General features: G+C 41.8%; 2 protein-coding genes across 5 annotated transcripts in view; both read right to left on the bottom strand.

Annotated features, from left to right (window-relative positions):
- The window catches only part of Cct2 (chaperonin containing TCP1, subunit 2 (beta)), a 12,319-nt gene extending 12,109 nt beyond the window's left edge, over positions 1 to 210 (bottom strand). Inside the window, exon 1 of the mRNA XM_005374301.2 lies at positions 62 to 210. Coding sequence (XP_005374358.1) covers positions 62 to 64 — 3 coding nt within the window. The 5' untranslated portion in view covers positions 65 to 210. The remainder of the gene's footprint in view (positions 1 to 61) is intronic.
- A 7,868-nt stretch (positions 211 to 8,078) lies between these two features.
- Frs2 (fibroblast growth factor receptor substrate 2) overlaps positions 8,079 to 21,879 on the bottom strand; it is a 98,364-nt gene continuing 84,563 nt past the window's right edge. For all 4 annotated transcript variants that reach the window (XM_005374300.2, XM_013517523.1, XM_013517522.1 and 1 more), the window contains 5 exons: positions 18,100 to 18,191; positions 15,912 to 16,098; positions 14,898 to 15,056; positions 14,405 to 14,568; positions 8,079 to 13,149 (listed from right to left, as the gene is read on the bottom strand). In XM_005374300.2, the coding sequence (XP_005374357.1) occupies positions 12,199 to 13,149; positions 14,405 to 14,568; positions 14,898 to 15,056; positions 15,912 to 16,098; positions 18,100 to 18,165 (1,527 nt within the window). In that variant the 5' untranslated portion in view covers positions 18,166 to 18,191 and the 3' untranslated portion in view covers positions 8,079 to 12,198. The remainder of the gene's footprint in view (positions 13,150 to 14,404; positions 14,569 to 14,897; positions 15,057 to 15,911; positions 16,099 to 18,099; positions 18,192 to 21,879) is intronic.

The raw sequence follows: 21,879 nt of genomic DNA, 5'->3' as shown, positions 1-21,879 counted from the left end.
GCGCACAACCGGGCAAGGGCAGGGCCAGCAGGCGGGAGGCACGAAACGGGGCCAGGCTCACCATGGTCGCGAAGAATTCGGCACACAACCAATCCCTCACAGCTCGTGCGTGGTAGCCGGCGGAAAGACGAAGGCGGAAGTGACGTCACAGCCCTTCTCCAAGGGGCGGGGTCCATCCTGCCGCTGCTCGGGCCGCGGGGGTATCATTTTTGAGTAACGCCGCCCGGTGGACCGGAAACGCAACCCTGCACTCTCAAGGGGCCGGGCCTCGGGTCGCGCTCCGCCCCGCGGCACGCGGAAGGGGCGGGGCAGGGGATTTAGTTTACGACCCTCCGAACCAACGCGGAGGCTGCACTGCCTGGTTGCCACAGCAACGGCGTTCCCACAGCAACGGGGTTCCCGTTCATAATTTTAAAAAACTTTAATCTTAAAAATTTTGTGTTAAAGTCACCTCTTGAAAAAACAACAAAGTCGTTTCTTCTCAGCGGCAACTATATTTGGTTTTCTGGTTATTTGGGGTTTTTTTTTTGGTGATTTACCAACATATTTCTAAATAATATTTTGTTGTTATTTCAGGGTTTTTTTGGGTTTTTCTTTTTGAGACGAGGTCTGGCTATGCAGTTCAGGCTGGCCTTGAGCTCGAACTTGAAACAATCCTCCTGCCTCAACCTCCCGAGTGTTGGGATTACAGGCGTGCGCCACCATGCCCGGCTTTTTTAGTATTTTGAGACAGTCTCTGTGTAGCCCAGGCTGGCCTCAAACTCGCAGCAATCCCCCAGCCTCAGCTTTCCAAGTGCTGGCATTATAGGTGTGCACAATCATGCCCAGCTCAGGTGGGTTAGTTTATACCAGACGTCAGTCAGCAAGTTACATAGACTCAGATTCAGCCTGTCTGCCTTTTGTGTGACTAGAGGGGTAAGAATAGTTTTTATATTTTAAATGAGTGAGGAAAAAATAAAGAACATTTATGGTACATGAAAATTACATTAGATTCATATTTTGCTGTCCACATGGTTTCGTTGTGGAGAGCTGTGCCGTGGAGAGCTGAGTGGTTACCACAGAGATGTCCATGTGGGCCCACAAGGCCTAAATTATTTACTGTCTGATTCTTTATGGAAAACACTGGCTGCCTCTGGTTAACACTGTCCCTAAGGCCCAACATGAAAAGGGGTGTTCTGTTCGGGCTGGGCAACTGGTATTTAAATCAATCCACAGTTTTCTGCTCTTTGGGAAGACCTGCTCTTCTTTCAGGAAACATGTTTTAGTGGACACATCCCAAAGGCCTCAGGGAATAAGAAGAGTAGAAATGAGAAACGAAGGTGCCTGCAGATTACTGAAAAAAATTTGTCCTTTGGTCCTTTCCTGCGTCCCTCCTTTGTTGCCTTTCCTATACCCCAGAGGTTAAACATTCAGGTTCTAAAACCCTGTAGCATGGGAGTGAACTTCAACTCTGTACGTTACCGGGTACGGAACCCAGGCCCTTCACGCTGTGCTACATCCCCAGCCTGTTTTGTTTTATGACACCGGAGTCACTGAGTTGTCCAAGCAGGACTAGAACTTGATTTGTCTTTTTGTTTTTTTCCGGTACCAGGAATCTAACTCTGACCTCACGCTTGCCAGGCAGGTGCTGTGCCGCTGAGCTAATCCCCAGCCCCAAGGACTAGAACTTGAGATCCTCTTGCCTTGGCTTCCCAAGTGCTGGGATGACGGGCACACACCGTTCTTTGAATGGGCTCATTGAAAGACATTCCAAAGTGATCAAGTAGCTGGACTTACTAGCTTACGAGAAACATGTCTCTCAGCTCTTTATACATGTGCAGCGATCTGTAGCAGATAGATGGGCTCCAGGCCTCAGAAGGTGGTAAGACGCTAGCAATCTGTTTGCACCACACTTGCTCATTATTCCATCCTCTGCTCCCTGTCCGCTTCTCTCTGTGCACCCTTGTCTGCCTCACACATCCTGGGGTGAAAAGGACACGCCTATACCGCTCTGGGATGTTGTTCACTGTGTCAATTTGAGAAACTTTCAAGGTTAACTAAGTGGCTAAGAAGGGGGCCAGGGGCTGGACTTTGTACCCATCCTGAGCCTGTGCAAGAGGAGGGATGGAGGTGACATGAGTGCTGCACACCCCCTGGGTAGGGGGAGCCTGCTTACAATGTAAGGGAGGGAAAGAGGCTTGTTCCCTCGCTTTTTGCTCTTGCTGCTTTTGCTATTTTGTGCCGCCTTAAAGTGCTGCCCCTGTTCTGGCCACTCTGCCTTGCAGGCAGCTGCTTATGGACTGAAACCTCCACAAACTGCAAGCTAAATAAACCTTTCCTTCCTTAATTTTTGGGCTTTGGGTATTTTGTCTCAGCTACCAGAGAAAAGTAAGCAAGGCAGTGATCCTCTCCTGTTGTCTCAGCCTCTTTTTTCTTCCCCTTGGTATGAGCTGGCTTTCAGTGAGTTGACGTTTTGTTAGCAAGTCAGCTTCTAGTTACATCACCTTTCTGTGCCTCAGTTTCCCAGTGTGTGAAATGGGGATAATAACAGTACCTACCTCACAGAAGTGTCACCAAGACTAAATTGCTTACAACACCGTCCGGCCTGGTGTAAGCTCTCAGGTTAGGTGAGCTATTCCAATAAGCCTAGACTGAGTGCAGTCAGCGTGGCATGGAAAGCAGCGTCGCATGACGTTATGTGGTGGGTACAGGGGATCTGGGCACAGGATGGGCCCCCTGCATGGAGTGAAATAGCCGACATGGCAAACAGCAGGCAGAACGGCTGTGGGACTTGTCACCTTTCCTCAAGAACACTCAACAAACACCTAGGCAGGGAGACCAGGTTGGAGGCCCAAAGCCCACGGTCGCACGGAAGCAGGGCCTGCAGAGACTACTGTCTGGGTAATAGCCAGAGGCTGGAAAACTTGGCAACACCCAGACATCACTCACAGTTCTGACACTCGGTGAAGTCTGCAAGGAGAGCAGGTTGCTTCCTTCTAAAGAGGAAGGGCAAGATGGCCTGTCAGGTCAGCTAATGCAGTGTTTGTGAAGGTACTTGGTAACTGTTAAATTCCAATTTCTGTTAAAAAAAAAAAGTACCCAAACTGAAGCAGTACACTACTTTCAACTACGTAGTTGCTTTTGTTGATTCTTTTTGTGTTTATGGCTTCTGGATCTGGTGGTTCTCAAATGAAATGGTACTGACCCTGTGGTGGTGTTGGTGGTGGTGGTGGGTGGGAGTGAAATTTTCAAAAATATGTAGGGCCCTTTTATTTATTTTTGTTTTGTTTTGTTTCCAGGCATGGCGGCATACACCTGTAATCCCAGCACTCGGGAGACTGAGGCAGGAGGATCATTGGGAGTTCGAGACCAGCCTGGGCTACAAAACGAGTTCAAGACCAGCCTGAACTGCATAGTGAGATCTTGTCTCAAAAAGACAAAGAAAAGAAAAAAAAACTTTTATTTATTTTTGTTTTGATTAAGACAGGGTCGCATACTATGTAGTTCAGGCTGGCCTTGAAGTCACTATGTAGCCCAGGCTGGCCTCTAACTCACAGCAACCCTTCTGCCTCAGCCTCCCAAGTGGTGGGATTACAGGTATGCTCCACCATGCCTGGCTGGGTCCTTTTTAGGTTATATGAATGACTGGATTAAACTTTTTTTTTTTTTGTCTTTTTGAGACAGGATCTCACTATGAAGTTCAGGCTGGCCTTCAACTCACTTTGTAACCCAAGCTGGCCTCAAACTCACAATGATCCTCCTACCTCAGCCTCCCGAGGGCTGGGATTACAGGCATGTGCCACCATGCCTGGCTTGGGTTAAACCTTTAATGTCCCATTTGGGATAAGAAGTAAAACACTTACATTATGCATTTTTCCTCGAGGCCTTTAGTAAATCAGGTACTATGGTTGCACGGTCCTGTGGCAGGTAATCTTTGAGCTTCTTGCTGACTCTGTCCTTGGTAAACTGGTCTTTTTTTTTGGTACTGGGAATTGAACTCAGGACCTTGCATTTGCCAGGCAGGCACTTGTGCCACTGAGCTATATCTCCAGCCCTACTGGTTATTCTAAAAACCTGTTGATACTGCCTGGATGGCTCCTCTGCTCCAGATTAGGAATCACTTACACGCTTGTCCTCCAGGATTTCTAGGTAAAAGCTTCCAACACAACAGTGAAGTACTGTTGTGTTTTTTGTTTTTTGTTTTTAAATTCTAATCTATTTCAGATCAATACTTTTGGAATACAGCATTCACTTGTGTATGCTGGGCCTGGCTAGTTTGAGTGAAGCCTTGTGGGAAATATCTTAATAAAGCAGGTTACTCTTCAGAACTATCTTTAAAAATTTACCATTTCTAAACCAGGTATGGTGCCGTGTGCCTGTAATCCGAGCTACTCTGGAGGTTAAGACAGGAAGATCTCAAGTTTGAGGCCAATCTGGCAACTCAGTGAGACCCTGTCTGAAAGAAAATTTAACAGGGATGAGGAAACACCTCAGTGCTGTCTGGGTTCAATCCTCAGTAACAGAAACACACACACAGTAAAGATATCTATATATTTGTAACATTTAAAACTTGTCTTTGTTATTGGGGAAAGTATTGCTGACAGAAAACCAGAAACTAAGCACCTCTACTGTTCACCTCCATGAGGATAGTCCATAGTGTTATAGGCAGCTGAGTTAGATAGAAATATTATAGGCAGTCAGGCAGGGCCAGGCCCTCGAAGGAGCCAGTATGGAAGACAAGACACCTTGCAAATGAAGAGATGGTGCTTGCTGTGGGCCAGATCTCAAGACAAAAGATCAAACATACTCACAGGCATGTGCCACCCTAGGGATAGACATCAGGGATTGATATTCTAAATAGGTAGCGATCACCTTGAAGTCACTGACCCAGTCCCTCACAGGGAAAGCCCCTGTTCTGTATTCATGCCCGCTTGCTACAGTGACTCGCTTCCCCATCTGATCCTGATTTAATCAATTTTACGCAAACCATTCTTATTGGCTGACCATTGTTTTGTCCCACCTCACGCCCATCTTGTGATTTCCCATTTTTCCCCACCTGAGACCCACCTTACCTCATGGTTTTGCTCTATAAAAGTCATTAGGAAAGACTGGTTCCCTGGACAACCCACATAGGTCCTCTTCTGTCTCTCTGGCACAGAAGCTTTCTTTCCCTCAATAAGTATATTCTGCTGTGAACCTCTGTTGTTCCTAAAATTTATTCTTCAATTTTAGAGAACACGAACTCATCCCAGGTATCTCTCGGGTTGGGAGTTTCTTTCCCCTGTATCAATAGAAACCCCAGTGGAACCTACCATCTTTCTTTCCAAACCTGAAACCCCGAAGGGTTTTTTTTTTTTTTTTTGGTCTTTTTGAGACAGGGTCTCACTATGCAGTTCAGGCTGGCCTTAAGCTCACTTTTTAGCCTAGGCTGGTCTTGAACTCACAAAGATCCTCCTGCCTCAGCCTCCTGAGTGCTGGTATCACAGGCATGTGCCACCACACCCAGCTTGTTTTTTGTATTTTTGCCCAAAGGGTATTGTTCATCTCAGTGAACTGGCACCATCAATGTGCAGTCACTCTAACTAAAAAGCGAAAGTTGATCCTTGAGCTCTCCATTTCTGTCATTCCTCTGGCAGAAGTGTTGATTCTTCCTGCTCGAGTCACTGCTGGTTTTTGGTTTTTGTTTTGTCTTATTTTTTGACAGAATGACCATGTTGCCCAGGCTGGTCTTGAACTCCTGGGCTCAGGTAATGCTCTCATCTCAGCCTCAACTGCAGATGTGCAACACCATCACTGGCCTGAAGAGACTGTATTCCTCATGTTTACACCCTTGTACAACCTCCTCCCCATAAATCCGGACAGGGTCTGCAGCTTAATAGAAGGCAGCAGAACTGACATTGTGCCAGTTCTGAGGTTAGGTGCGGGGTGTGGCTCAATAGTAGAGCTGAGGTCATGGTGAACTGAACAGCACAAAAATAAAACCACAAACAAAAAGCTTAGCAACTTCTACTTTTGAGCTCTTGAACACCATAAGCTGCCATGTCAGGAGATGACATAAAAACAGACCTGAAGACTACCGCGAAGAAAACTCAGAACTCAGCTGGAACTCAAGCGTGGACATGACCCAGGTGAGTGCTTCTGCCAGCCCCACGCGTTTGACCTTCTAGTGAGGCTCCAGCGACGTGGGTGAGGAAGTGTGCTTTTCAGACATGGGGGGCACAGAGACGAGCCATCACCGCCGTGCCCTCCCACCCTCATCTGTGGTCACCTGACAAACTCTTAGCCTGACTTTGGCTTTCAGCTGCCAAGTTCAAGGGCGGTTTATTGAGTAACAGTAAACATTCATTTAACAATGCTCTTAGGCATTTATCAAGTCTTATTAATGCATTTCTAAAAAAGTCTCCTAATCAGTCTTCTATTAAAATGGCATGTCTTCTAATATAGCCTTCATGTTGATGCCTAAGTAATTCTGTTTAAAATCCTCCAAGTTCTCACCTCATCTACAATTTTTAAAGAAAAAGCACAAAAGCTCCTTGGCATTCCGTACCTGTTGGTTGTGTCTCTCTTGTCTGTCTCTCACCACTTCTGTATTCCAGCTGCAGGGAGACAGGACCTCTTTCCACCGTGGAACATCATGTTCTGTGCCTCTGCGCCTTTTCACACGCCGTTCCTTCTCCCTATGACATCTTTCTCTCCTCTTGTAACCTATAAAACTTCTCATCCAAACACTTCAGGAATTACGCCTTCCAAGCACTGCTTGAAAATCTCCACTGCCGGTGTATTGTGTATCCTTTATATGTGTGTTCATCATCCCACTTACATTAAGAATTGGAGTGTCAATTTTCCCAGTTCTAAGGTATATATTATAGCTAGTACCATTCTAGAGATATCAGACCGAAGTTACTCCAGAATGTGCAGTATCTGTCTTAGGTCTTAATTTTCTAGAAGCGAGTAAAAGCACAGCCCCCATTAGAAAAGCTGATCGAACTATAAATTCTTTCAAGTACAGAGACTGCTGCTACCTTCATGACTCGTGTAGGGTCTAGTTCATAAACATTTGTTAAATAACATGTGAATCACTACTATCCTCAAAAGCTTCAAAGAAAAAAGTACATAAATAATTCAAATACACTGGAAATTCTGAGAACAAATGCCCTGGTTTTCTAAAGTGCAATCTACCACATTAAAACCAATTCAAGGAGTTCCCTTATTGCTGACACATAGTAGGCCCCCAGTCATTTGTGGCCCTGGCCGTTCTCTGCATTGTTTACGTGACCTCCGTCTTGGAGCTGTATTCAGCTAGGCTTTGCAAACTCACTCTGCGGTCTTGGGGCTGAGGAGCACTAAGCTGAATGATCACACAGATAAAATTGTAGGAAAGTCTGTCAAATAAGCATGTCATCTTAAACACAGAAAATATTCACTTTGAAAATGGAGGCAACGATATGAGACTAAGAAATAAAACATCAAAGTTTCAAGTAATGCAGGACATATAAATACAGTAGAACTTGAAGTGTGTCCAACCAAACTTTTATTGGGGTTTTATTGCAATCTACTTTTGGCAATATAGGGAAAGTGACCATAAGAACTCTGATCAGATTTTATTCAACAAAGCAGTTTTAAGGTCAGTGTATAGTCAGCTCAGCTTCCAGTACCAACTTGAGTACCTCCTCACGGATATTTACGCCAGAGTAACAGTAAGGCATTGCAAGATGCTACAGCATCTACGATTAAGCTGTGTTTTCCACATTATAACTTTTAGGACAGTAAAGTATACTAATATACTCTACAATAAACATTTTAAAAATGTGTTGCTTAGCCCTTGTTGAACAAATTCAATTAATTAGCTTATTCTTTAAGTACTCCAGTTAATAAAGGTTTGACTGTATTTCCAGAACTCTGAATTTTCCAAAGATAAAAAAATTAGTCATCTGATATGATGAAAAGTGCTTAAAGCACACTCACACTAGTCCTAAAAGTACGTTCACATCACATATGACTTCTCATGCCCGGCGTCAGGGCTCACATGGCAGAGAGAGCCCTATGCAAAGGACAGCTAAGGGCAGCCCTCCCACCCCCACTTCCTCCAGAAAGCCACACAGTGTAGAAGTCATATTTTATTGCCATGCTACAAAAGGTATGGAGTTGGCACTGACAGGGAGAAATGGAGAACAAACAGTGGGAAGGGACAGAGGGTAAACGATGATGTTACATACACAAGGTTTATTTTAGTTAACAGTGGTTAGGTTTTGCCAATACTAGAATTGCAAACCAAAATGTAGAATGCTGATAGGAAACAGCATTAAAATACAATTTATGCATAGTACAGTACCACTTATGTCTTTTATTAGAGAAGAATGGAATGTTTATAAAAGAAATTAACCACAGGGGGTAAAAGTCATATTTCATACACAATTTGGCAATGGTAGTCCCACTGTTAGACAATTTTTATAAAAGAAAAAAAATTAAAATTCTAATAAGCTACCTTTATACAAAGTTGCTATATTTATGCCTTTATGTAGGAAAAAAAACATTTATAATGCAAATTAGGACATACAATAATCTTACAGTATTATACAATGTAATGAAAATAAAAACATAACACAAAGTCTGTCCTTTATAAAATGTATATTTTGCATTTACTAATGCAAATGTGGCACACTGGTGACTACTGTACTATTACTATCAGTCTGCTTCCACGCTATAACCGTCCCATTGTCATAGAATTGTAACTGTAGTGAAGCTACAAAAGAACTGTGTTATAGCCAAAAAATTTAAAAAGAAAAAAAAAAATGAGGAAGTAGGGATAGGGAACTGGGATGTAAAGACCAAGAAAAAGACAGGATGCTGGTTTGGGCAGAGTATATTGTGTTATGTCATAAAATATTGTTAATTTTTCAAGCCAAAAACATTTTCTATACATTCTGTAATTTCGTACCAATGCCTTTATTCAAATTTGGCAAACATCAAGGAAAAGGTAATTAGTACCATATACCTCATATATAGTAATGTGAAGGAGATGCCAATACATCAGTTACTTCTGAATGATGTCTCTGATGGTACGTCTATTTCAAGAATATATATATATGTATACACACATACTACACATTGCACAAAACACTCGGGCATTAGGGGTTAGGAACAGCACAGGGAAATTGGGAAGTACTTTTTAGCTCGCTAAAACTTTTCCCTTGAGGCAAATACAAGGTGGCACACTGTTGGGAAATTATGAAAACGTAAGGCCCCTGTCCCATTTTTAATAGAACATTATTGAGGTACATTTCTATATGCTGTGCCACAGACTTGGGGGGGGGAATAAACACCAGTTTGACTTATTCTTACAACATGAACTGAGGGTCAACATTAATATCTATAAAAACAAAGATTGCTTGGCAAATTTTCTTAAGTCCCAAATGCGATCTAGTGTGGATATACTGGGAAGTGAAAAGCTTTTTTACTGAGTCTTCAAGAGTAAAGTGCATATCTCATCACTCCACAGCAGCAGTAAATACAAAGAACTATTTGCCAATCTTCTGGAGGGAGGGAAGGCACCATATTTTCATTAAAAAAAAAATATGAAACTGGGAAATGAAACACACTAAGAAAAACACACAGGTAATACCCATATCAGCTTCTAACCCTGATTTGGGATAAACGCTGTTACGATTTATATGGGTAAAAGAGGCTTCCATTGGGGGAAAAACCAACCCAAATAATGGGATCACGTAATCTACCAACAAAAAACGAGTACCTAAAATTAGGTTCACCTCAGGAAATCTGAGACATATGTCCATAATTATATGCCAATAAAGTATCTCATTCTAAAATGCACCTAGTAATAGATACACTCTTCCAGGACAGGGCTTCATGCCCATTACTAGACTACTGCAAAGGGCAAGTAGTGTTCTAAATCACTCTTTATTAAATACGAACAAAGATGACACCTAGACGACAACTAGAATAAACACCAGTTGTATATCTATAATATCCTTTGAGTACCCTAAAATCAAATTCTTAGCAGACAAATTGGTCCCATTTTCATTTTTAAAGCACACAATATTTAAAGCATAAACTTACTGATTATATTAGTATAAAAACTAATTAGAATCTGGAAGTGAAAAAGGTTAAGGGGAAAAAAAGGAGTAAAATATCCAACCTCCAAAATGAGTAAATATATCAGCCCTTTCATTTGGAGATTAATGTTCTGCTGTGACTGCTTATTTCAAGGGAAACCATTTGCATTGGTTGTGTCATAATTCCTATTCCACATTACGAAAATCATTACATAAATTTGGCACAATTAGCAAACTACTTAAAAGAAAGGATAAATGAAACAATACATTTAAGAATGGAAATTGCATTAGGGAAACTGCACATCTATACTACCGCTCTTTTGAAGAGAACAGTGAGCATTTTAGTAAGCACCAAGTTCAGGGGGGAGGGCAGGAAATGTCACTATGCTAATAAACCAATGACACTGCAAACGACATACATCTGTAATTATTTTTTATAACGGTCCCACTCTATTGTTCTGCTAATGTATTCACTGTCCTATAACTAGGTTATTTATTGAATAAACTGGATAAGACTAGAACTTCTTCATGCTAAATCAGCCTTAGACACATATGATAGATCCAGATCGTAACTTCAAATTTCCTTATATTTAAAGAAACAGCAATATTTTGCAAGGTTACCTAACCTTCTTTTCACTCTATCTTATATTCTCTAGTGTTTGGGAATTTGGAATGTTCTTGACTTTCCAAAAGTTTTGACATCTGGACTCATCGATTTATAGAAATTCAGTTCATTTTAAATCCTAAATTATGACACAATCTCATTACAAGACTTCCACTGTACCTGCTATGCTGGCAACAATATTAACATTCCACTGAAATCAAGGGATAATCAGATATCCAGCTACAAGTGAAAGCAGAGCTGAAGAACCCTAGAGTGGACAGAGCACAACTGTAGCCATGTAGCTGAAGAAAATCCCTGCTAAAGTGCTGGGGAGAGTGCCCACAGAGAAACACAGTACCTTTAGGGAACTGTGCGTGTTAAAAGAAGCTTCCTTTTTTTTTTTCCTCAACTGCTAAAGAGATCACCTATGGACACAACTGAAATTTAAAACTGAAAGAATGTTTTTATCAACTTGAAAAGTAAACAGCATATAAATAAATACTGGACAAGGGCAACCCTGTTATAGAATAACAGCAAGTTCCAAATGAACCTTCAAAACCATAATTTGACAAAAATGCAAACTACGTAACAATGAACACATAATCCAATTTCAAAACTATATACAAACTCAAACATTGTACATTAAAAAAGACATTAAGTGACATAATAAGTCATCCCAAACACCAAAGAAAAAACTGAAGGTAAATGGGAACCTAACAGCAAAAATGCCTCCAGAAAACAATGCACTGTCAATAATCTATAGGACAGAAACTTCAAGAGATCATGGTTCAAACTTTCAAATGTTTTTGGGTAAAGTGACCTGAGACTGATTCTTAAGCCGACTGTAATTCAGAGTAAGACATCTGGACACGCCCTGCAAACATCACCATGAGATGAGTGAACAGAAACCCTCATCTCCTGCCTACCTTCCAACACACCAACAGCCAACTATATGCACGCCAGAGGCTTCTTTCTAGTAACACTGAAGGCGAAAGAACTGACTGGTTAGAAAAGGAGGTGTGGTACTTTCATTTCCTTTACACGTGTTTTGGCTCAAGTCAAAAGCCTTTAACTAATCAAATAAAGGATTCCTCGTGTTACATGCTGGAGGCGACACACTGTGAACAGTGATCTACAAATATTACTCTCAAAGCCTGGAGTTATCTGTTAGCAATGCATATGACCAAGAGGCTTTATAAGAAGTTTTAAATGCCAACCATGATTTAGACATGAAAGATATGCACGAGTCCAAAATACTGAATAAAAATCAACCAGCATGTCATTCACTTCAGCTCTCATCTTAAATAGGCACTGTGAAAATGGGGATGCTGCTGTACAATAATGAACAGTATATAATGAAGTGAGTGTTCTTTAAGGAGTACCTGCTCTACAATAATTCCCTTTAGTTAAAGATGCACATGAAATATTCAGAAAAAAATGACCAGTCTATAAAAGGAGTTAGTGTAGAAATGAAAATGAAGCATTCGCATCTTCATTTTAAAAAACTTCACAAAGGTGCAAACAGCATAATGCTTTCCAGGCTCACATGGGCAGGTCAGTACTATTATGTCTAGTTTTCCTAGATGTACCATCATCTCGGGGCAGTGCTTTCTGCAGATTTGACATAGCAGCAGTTCTCTCGATGTCTATCACAGCATACAGCTCTGTGCGCCTCGTAGGGGTCTGTGGAAGGGGAGTGGTGGGTGTTTTTGGAGTCTGAGGGTTGTCAGAGTCACTGCCACCTTCCAAGTCAACCTGTATATAATTGAGCTGCCTATGTTCTAAACTTGGGCGTCTGATATCAAAGTTAAAGACTGTGGGCGTACAGTCCCGACGCCTTGAATATTCTATTTTGTGAGCACTTGCCGGCACTGTTACATTCTCTGTATTTACATAGTTATGCATTGGGTCTAGATTATTATGGTAGCCATTTAGAGATGGAGTCTTTGGTCCTAAATTGTCATCTTCATCCCTACTGAGCTTGCGGGCTTCCCAAACAGGTGGCAAAGATGGTAAATTTTCATAGTTCAACAATGCAGTTCTTCTCTGAGCGGAGTTGTTGATATTCTGGGTATCTGAGGTACTGGTGGATGTCAGACGACCTCTCCTGACCCCTGAGGCACTAGGGATAGATAGCCCATTTATATTTTCATATACCAGTTTGTTAACTGAAGGTGCATCTCTCCGTTCATCACTGTCATAGCCAGTGTCCCATTCTGTGCTGTTTGCACCACTCGCACTAACTTGGTCTCTTCCAAGTTGCTCCAGTTTCTCTTTTTCCATTAATTGCTTCTGAACAGGAGTTGGTCCTAAAACAAATTTAACTCCTTCAGGTTCAAGAAGAATCTGAGGGTCTCTGTCTTCAATACTACTGGGTTCTTCTTTTGGTGTGTTGCTCTCAGCACTTGAAACCCTTGCCTCCAGTGGGACGTGTGCACCTGTGCGGTGCTTCCGCTCTTCTTGTACACCTGTCGTGTTGACGTAGGTATGTATCTAAAACGACAGAGAATTGAATCAGTAACATTTCAAAAACAAAATGAGACCAAACCCCTCACACTGGTTAATGTTACTGACTTTTTCTCTAAATGCTCTCTTACTTCCAAACTTTTACACTTATTATTTTACTAATAAAAAGGTGGGGTGAAGGAAATATAAAAACATCTTCCTAATTTGATAAAAGAGTAACTACTTTAAAATAGCATTGAACATTTGATGGTGAAACTTGAAAAATATTGATAAAAATCAAGAGTAAAATAAAAATTATTATTTTCCCATTGTTCTATTTTTTCTTTTTTTGGTCTTTTTTGAGATAGGGTCTCGCTATGCAGTTGAGGCTGGCCTTGAGCTCATTTTGTAGCCCAGGCTGGTCTCGAACTTGCAACAATCCTCCTGCCTCAGCCTCCCAAGATGTGCGCCACCATGCCTAGCCTTCACGGATGTTTTAAAACATTACTCAGGAGGCTGGGGATTTAGCTCAGCAGCAAAGCACCTGCCTGGCAAGTCCAAGGTCGTGAGTTCAATTCTTGGTACCGGAAGAAAAACGAAAAACAAAACAAAACAAAAAAACCAATAAAATATTACTCAGAAACCAGAAACAATGACTGGTATAACAGTAAAAGCCTGCCATTGGCAGGAGGCTATTATAATGGTAAGTGACCATCAGGTCCTTCTTAATCTATGGATGCACCTCTTCTAGAACTCATACTACTGAGCTCCCTTCACACATTGGAACATACACCAGCAAATACATGACATTCTTCACATGCTTCAGCTGCTTGGGAGGTAGAGGTAGGAGGAGCAAAAGTTCAAGGCCAGCCTGGGCAATCTGTCTCAAAATAAAATAAAAAGAGCTGGGCATGGTGGCGCACATCTGTAATGCCCACACTAGAGAGGCTGAAGCAGGAGGAGCACTGTGAGTTTGAGGCCGGCCTAGGCTACACAGTGAACTCAAGGCCAGCCTTAACTATGGAGCAAGACGCTGTCTCATCAATCAATCAATAAAATAAAATAAAATAAAATAAAATAAAATAGGGCTAGGGATATAACTTAGTGAAAGAGAGCTTGCCTAGCAAGTATAAGGCCCTGGGTTCAATCCCCAGTGCTGCAAATATATACTATTTCCTCAACTGCTCACTATAAAAGTAATTACAGTGGAAAGTTAAAGTTCAAACTGAATCAAATCAATAGCACAGTAACACTTCAACTGCAAATCATTTATGATTGCTGCTACAAGGCAGCACATGCTTACTTGCTCCTCAGCCACAAGCAAAGGATGTGTAGATTCTTCACCCACTGAAGGCAAGCGGGCACTTCCCACGGAAGGATGTCTGCTTGAAGGGTGAGATGAAGCATCTCCAAATGAGGGATATCGGGGATATCCATTCGGCAAGCTCTGAGCAGCAAACCCTGGAGCTGAGTTTTTGTTTATTGGTTTAAGAAGCCAGGACACAGGTAGGGACAGAGCAGAGAGAATAAAGGTGAGTGAGAATCAAATCTGAAGATTAAGAAAGGTGTATTGGACAAGCCATACAGAAATTACAGTAAAATACCTCCACCATGTTTTACATGATATGGAATAGTAAATGCTTTCATTTAGCTTACAGCTAAGAATTGTTTTAAAAAACTGATGACTATTATACTTCTGTTAAATCAATGGTAACTTCAAGTATGTTATAAATATCCATAATTTACAGCTCAGAAATTCCTAATATTCAAGCTGTAAGAGGGGAAGCACTACTTACTTGTAGGTGTTCGAGGGGTTCTGGGGACCTCTAATTCTGTCTGATGATTATTCCTTTCCACCACTGGCTCTTCCACTACATTTATACTATTATTTTGCATAATCTCTTGCAACATGTTAAATAATTCTTCTGCACGGGCACACTTAAAGGCAAAGATTCCTATAAATATAAACCAAAAGAGAAAAGTGGCAACCACACCTTTAAAAAAGCTCTAAGAATAGGTGTCAAAGAACAAAATTATCAAGTAAGTACTCTTTGTGCCAACAGGAAGGCCTGATAAATTCCAATAAACTAATGATATTCGCAGTTTAAAAGCATAAACTCTAAGGAAAGTTCACAGAATAATTTTCATTTGTCTAAAGGAGACGGCACAAAACAAAGCAAGATTTGTACACTTAACTCTAGTCTGCTTGCAACAGCAGGGGGAGCCCCCTTGCCATTAACAAGGCAATCATTTACCATTTAACGGAAACTCTTGCTAAAGGTTTTACAACATTATCTTGTTTAATTATTATAATGCCATAAGATAGGTATTACAGGCATTACCATTATCCTTTTATAAAGTTTAATGCCAGAGATGTAACTTGCCAAGGCCATTCAAACAGTAGCAAAGACAAAATTAAAAAAAAAAAAAAAAAGTCAAACTGTGTTCTATTTGATTCTAAAATTTAGTTCTTTCCCCAAGGTACAGCAATAAAGATAGTCAATTCAGCAAAACAATCATTTAGTGAAAATCTAAAGTTTTTTTTTTTGGTATCAGGAATCGAACTCGGGACCTTGAGCTTGCCAGGCAGGTGCTGTGCCACTGAGCTATATCCCCGGCAAGTCAAAAATTCTGACATAGAAAATGAGGTTAATAAATGCTTGATAAATACACTTTTATTACAGCTTTTCTATCCGGGGAATTTTCTTTCAGAAGAAATGATGCTACTAAGTTAAACACTATATATAAAATAACAAAGAAATACTATTTCAAATGTGGCAATCGTTGTAGAAAACAAAGGCTCTACCTACCTTGTCCAGTTTGACACCTTCGACCACTTTCAAAAGAGAAGAGGTTGGAGTCATAGCCGTAGCGTCGCAGGCAGAGGTAGTGCCACTTCACTGAGTCGCGTTTGCGAGTATATAAGATCAGTTCTGTGTCTGTCAGTTCCATTATGCCAGAACCTAACTCATTCCCATCATCATCCACATTAATGACCTAAAAAAGGTAACAGTCAAACACACATTTCACCAACTCTCCAGGAAAACCATTGCTGCTGCCTGGCTTAGTCATTTGCTCATTTCTCGGTTCATTAAATAATGTGTGCAGTTGTTATCTGGAAGGAATTTACCTTCCCACTGGAAAAAAAAGAAAAAGTCGACACCACAGTGCTGCACACGATTAATCGACAAATGCAATAGAGGCTGCAGGAAACAGTAACTGTCGCCTAAGTTGTTGCTGGAGACAGTTTCATATAAGAGGAGCAAGAACTCCCATTGGACCTGAGGTACAAATAAATTTAGATGGGAAATCAAGTAAGAGGGAAAGTCTGCTGGCTCAGGAGGTATAGGCCACCACATGAAGATAAGATGCTAAAACAGAACACAGAAGATCCCTTCCGAAGAGACCAAAGTAAGACTGGCACAAAGTTCACTGAATGAACAGTTGTACCGCTGAGCTCCAGACAATGCCCGAAGACTAACAGATCACATTTAGGCAACCATTATTATTTCCCTGCAACAGGGCAAAGTGCTTTCCATGTATTTTTCTCATTTAACCCTCACAGCAATCCTACACCAAAGGTGTCCTTTGTACAAAAATGGAATTAAGGTTTAGTGATAGTGTAACCCGCTGAAGCGTACAAGCTATAAAGTAACAGGGCCGTGCCTTACACTAGGTTTGTGTGATTCAGAGGTTATGACTTACAGGAGATGGAGGTCAGGTTGCAAGAGACACTAAAGAGCTGTGGGAATGTGTAACTTACAGGTAACAGAACGCAACAGAAGTTTTAGCGAACAAGTGAACGGTAAGATTAGTTAATTTAATGCAAGGACAAGGTAGATGACAGGATGCCGGGGAAGTAGAGTACGGTTATGAAGTCACGTAGGCATGCATGCAAATAATGACTGGAATGTAGTGTCACAGGTGGATCTTAAGTGTCCTCCAAAGGCCTTGCGCTAGAGTCTTCGTTCCCAGCCTGCAGCACTACTGAGAGGAGGTGGAATCTTCATGAGCTGGGGTCCAGCAGGAAGCCGTCTGGTCACTACACCAGGGTGTCCCCTTGAACGGGGGAGGGCACCCGGCCCTTTGCTTTTCCTGTCTTGCTCCTGGGTACGAGGTGAGCAGTTCTGCTCCACCATCTACTTCCTTTATGAGGTGCTGTCTCACCATGTCCCGAAGCAATAGAGGCCAATGATTCATGGATTGAAACCTCTAAAGCTGTTAGTCAAAATAAATTTTTTCAAAAAAAAAAACAAAATAAATTTTTTCTCTGTATAAGTTGGTTGGTTTTAGGTATTTGAGTAAAAGAAAGCTGATTAACACAGGTGGTGATGAGACTGGGAAGGCACCTGAAAAATTATATTTTAAGGAAAATACTGCCAGAACTCCATAGTTAATTGGAACTCCATAGTTAAAGGACTAAACAAAAAGTCAGAGGCTCCCGCAAGGATTCATGTGTTGGAGGCTTTGGTCCTTGGTGTGGCAATGTTTTTATTGTTATTTTCAATCCTGTTTTTAGAGCAATCAGTACAGCACCATGTTGAGGTGGCCCTTAGGCTACCAGGGGTGCCTTCAGAAGGATTCACGTAGTTCCTATGGGACCCCAGTCAGTCTGGTTTTCTGCTGTCAAGGCGATCTTCCTTTCCAACATGTGTGCCCACCAGCGATGACACTGCCCACAGTGACGGCACTGGGCATGAGGCGACGCCCTCCCGGGGGACTTCTGTCAGAGCCAGTGCTGTGCTGCTTGGACATGCCAAAACTGTCAGCTAAATGAATCTCTCTTTTTTTGTAAGCACACATGCCTCAAGTATCTCATTAAAGTAATGAAAAATGGACTCATTCAATTCATCTTCATTTATTCAAATAGGCAAAGACAGTGGAAAAGGGAAACAGAAGAGCCTGGTGATAAATGTAAAGAGGTGAGAGACATTAGATCAAGTAGAAGCTGCACAGAAAGCGGGCAGTGAGCTGCACAGCTGAACTGGTTTCACTTACCTTAAACTTGTTCCGATGGTTATCTGGGACAGTGTCTTTATCTGGACAGCTACAACAGCTACCCATGGCTTCTTCAGAAGACCATGTGAGCACTGCATGTAAAATAATTCCGAGAAAATTATTAGATGCAGGGTATGAGAACCACAAAATAGAAAAAGATTTCAGAAATCATCTAATCAAGCATAATATTCTAATGCAGAAAATTAAGCCCAATAAGGTATACTGGCTGAAGCTAAACACACAGGTAGTGGTCACTTTTACTCAATAACAGAAAAGATAGATTTTGTAAGGTAGACGTCACAGAAATCTCAAATTCCTAGTTTAATTTACAAGGTCTGCCCATTCTAAAATGATCTAAAAAAAAATTTAGTCTCACATATAACACTCTCTAAGTAATTTATGATTTCTAAGAACTAATCATGAAATTAATCCTTTAGGGCTTATCAAGAATTTCATGTCCATCTTTCACAAAGAGATTGCCAAAAGGATGTCAGCCCTTTTTTTTGAGACAGTGTCTTACTGTACAGTGAAGGCTGGCCTTGAACTTGATTATGTAGTGCAGGCTGGCCTCTAACTCAGGGTGACTCTCCTGCCTCCACCTCCTGAGTGCTGGGATTACAGACGTGCACCATCACACCTGGCATAGACTTCTAGTTTAATGGGGGTTTTTTTGGTACCGGGAATTGAACTCAGGACCTTATACTTGTCAGGCAGGTGCTTGTGATGCTGAGACATATCCCGGCCCTCACAAGTTTTTTGCACTGAGCTGCATCCCTACCCTTTTTATTTATTTCATTTTTTTATTTTAAGACAGGGTCTCATTAAATGGCTAAGCTGCCCAGGCTGTGATCAAAGGTGTGTACCATCAGACCTCACTGCTATTTCGATTGTCAGTCATTACAATCTTTTAGGTACCTGATGAGACAAAAGTTCGGTAAGACACAGCATCAAGTCTGGAACAGTACATTAGTAAGAGAGACCAACTCAGAATTCAACCAGTAATGTAACACAGAATTCCAGCAGAAGTGACACAGCATGTCCACTTAATCCTCCTTTCCCACAGGTTAACACTGAACTGTGTGGTGACAGCAAGTGTTCAAAAGCATCCCCAGTGAACAAAGAAATGAAAAATCCAAAGCCTCACTTCTAAACAGGAGAAAAGAAACAGAGTGAATGTGACAATATCTGAAAAAGGAGAACAGGAGGAAGCGCAGGGGCTATAAAATATTACAAACATGTATCTGACTGAATCTCAAAATTCTTTAGTTGCTCGCCAGCACTGTGAGGATTAAATGTAAAACTCTTCAGAGTATGGCATAAGGTCTTTCACAGTCTGGTCCCTGCCTGTAGGTCTAGTCTAAAGTCTCCTTTCCCCTGCTCAGCTCTACCCCTAGCCCAGCCAGAGGGAACAAGCTACAGTTTCCTCAGGACACCTTCTTTCTCTTCTCGAGATAACACAGGGCAGTGACTCTGGGAAGCCTTCTCCAACACCCACCGACCAGGTGAACCAGCTGAGTTGTAATTCACATGTTTCCCTCCAGAAACACCCTGGGTTTCCCAGTTTCACAGTATCTATCCCATTTAGTACTTGCAAAAATTGGGGTAAGTTATCTGTCTGTCTGTGCTCTCCCTCCACTGTGAGCTCCTTCCCCATGGGGGGGCAGATATTATTCATTCTTGCATTCCTAGTGCCTATGCAACGCTTAGCACACAGGAGGTGCTACAGGCCCTTTGCCAGTTGAATGTGATTACATTAAATAAAGGTGACTAATGCCTGGGAGAGGGTTAAGTATTAAGAAAATGGAAAAAGTATAATAGTGTATAAACCAACAAAATGCTAAGCAACATGGCAAAGTTAATTCTAAATCATGGTATTTGTTATTTTGCCCTATGACACCTGACTATTAAAAGTGATTAAAATGCTGCCCGTACCTATGATGAGTAATGGGTCTAAAGGGAGATAGAAAGAAATAATGTGTTACAACTGATCTTATAGTAGAATACGAGCAGAATACCACGGGCACAGAGAAGGGAGCAGCTATCTTTCTGGGTTAGGCAGGGCAGAAAACACTGTTCAAGCCAGGATTTATTTATTTATTGTCTTTCTGAGACAGGGTCTCACTATGCAGTTCAAGCTGGCCTTATGCTCACTTTGTAGCCCAGGCTGGTCTCCAGCTTGCACTTATCCTCCTGCCTTAGCCTTAGCCTTTACCTCAGTCTCCCGAGTGCTGGGACTACAGACGTGCGCCACCACACCCAGCTAGGATTTTATCTTATAGGTGGAAAGTCAGTGATATATTTTAAGTAGGAAAATGAGGTGGTCAGGTGTGCATTTAAAATTCATCTTAGCCCAGAAAAAAGGAAATCAGTTAGAAACTAGCAAAAAAAAAAAAAAAAAGAACTATGATAAAGTTGAACCTCAGAGTAGCAATAGCAGAAACAAAAAAGGGATGAATTTGAGATATTTAAGAGAAAACAGTAGCATCAAGTGGGTAGCTTGACATAATGAAGCAAGAGGCAGCTCTGGTGTGGAAAATGAAGGATGCGGTTCCCTGACCTGAGATACCGGTAGTTTTCAAGAGGAAGTAATGATGACTAGCTTACTTTCAGAGATGCTGAACCAAGATACCTAACAACCCATCAGGTAGAGATAAGCAAAGAAAGGTTAAGTATACAAGTATGGATTTGATAGAGAAGATAAAAATAGCATGGGTTTTTTGGGGGGCTGGAGTTTTTTTGATGGTACCAGGGCCTCTGTACTGGGCTACATCTTTTAAAATTCTTACATCTTTTTAAAAAAACTATTAAGACAGAATCTTACTAAATTGCTACATGTGCTGGGATTACAGACGTGTGCCACCACACATGGTCATAATATCTGCTATGAAAGAGAAGACACTGCTCAAAGACACTGTGATGACAGGTCTGTGGCTGAAATTGTGGGGGATACAAATGGGCTCAAGATGAGAGCAGTACAAACTAAATAGGAAGGGCACACCCCGGTAGACTGGAAGAGATGGACATCAAACCGCAACGAACACCTGCAAGGTGAGGAAGATGTCCTCAGAGAATGGAAACTTCTTTCAAAAAGTGACTGAGAAAATTTCTGGAGTTTGGACAGATACAGGTTCAAAAGAAAATGAGTTATTTACTGTGTTAAGATTACACAAATTTAAGCAGGCTTATCATCAGTACATCAGGAAAGATCAGACATGCAGGGAAAAAGGGGAGAGAGAAGAGCTCACTGATAGGTCAGGATGGAGGCAAACACTAAAGAAGGTGAGTTCCAGGGCTCTGACTGCAAGGTCTGCCCAGGGCAGGAGGGATGCCGCATTCTCTAAGAACAAGACGACAGAAGTAAGGAGGGGTATAGTATAAAGACAAGCCAAAGTAGGCAATATCTGTGGTCCTAAGTTACCTAGGTAAAAGAGCAGGCAAAACTTGCAGAATGAGAGATTTGGGGAGGCTGGCAGGATTATTTATCAAGGGGCTACCCAAGGAAAGCAGGCAGGACTAAGTAGGCTGGAATGAGAGCCCCCCAGAGGAGGCAGTTCACTAGCTGCACTCAGCAAACCAGAGGGCGGACAGTCCCACTGACCCAGAGTCAGAGGTTAAGAGGGCAAGGAAATTAGAGAATGGTGGCCGTCCGGAAGTCTGAAGTGATAGATTATCAGACCTGGTGAGGAAAGAGGCAAAGAAAGAAGAGGGTCAACAAAACAAAAGAAAATGAAGACCCCCCGCCCAAAAAAGGCAGCTTTCACAGTGTTAAAGAACAGGTTT

Source organism: Chinchilla lanigera, unplaced genomic scaffold (assembly GCF_000276665.1).
Source record: "Chinchilla lanigera isolate Chin_1 unplaced genomic scaffold, ChiLan1.0 scaffold00004, whole genome shotgun sequence".
Lineage (NCBI taxonomy): Eukaryota > Metazoa > Chordata > Mammalia > Rodentia > Chinchillidae > Chinchilla > Chinchilla lanigera.
This window is presented reverse-complemented; position numbering and strand designations above follow the sequence as displayed.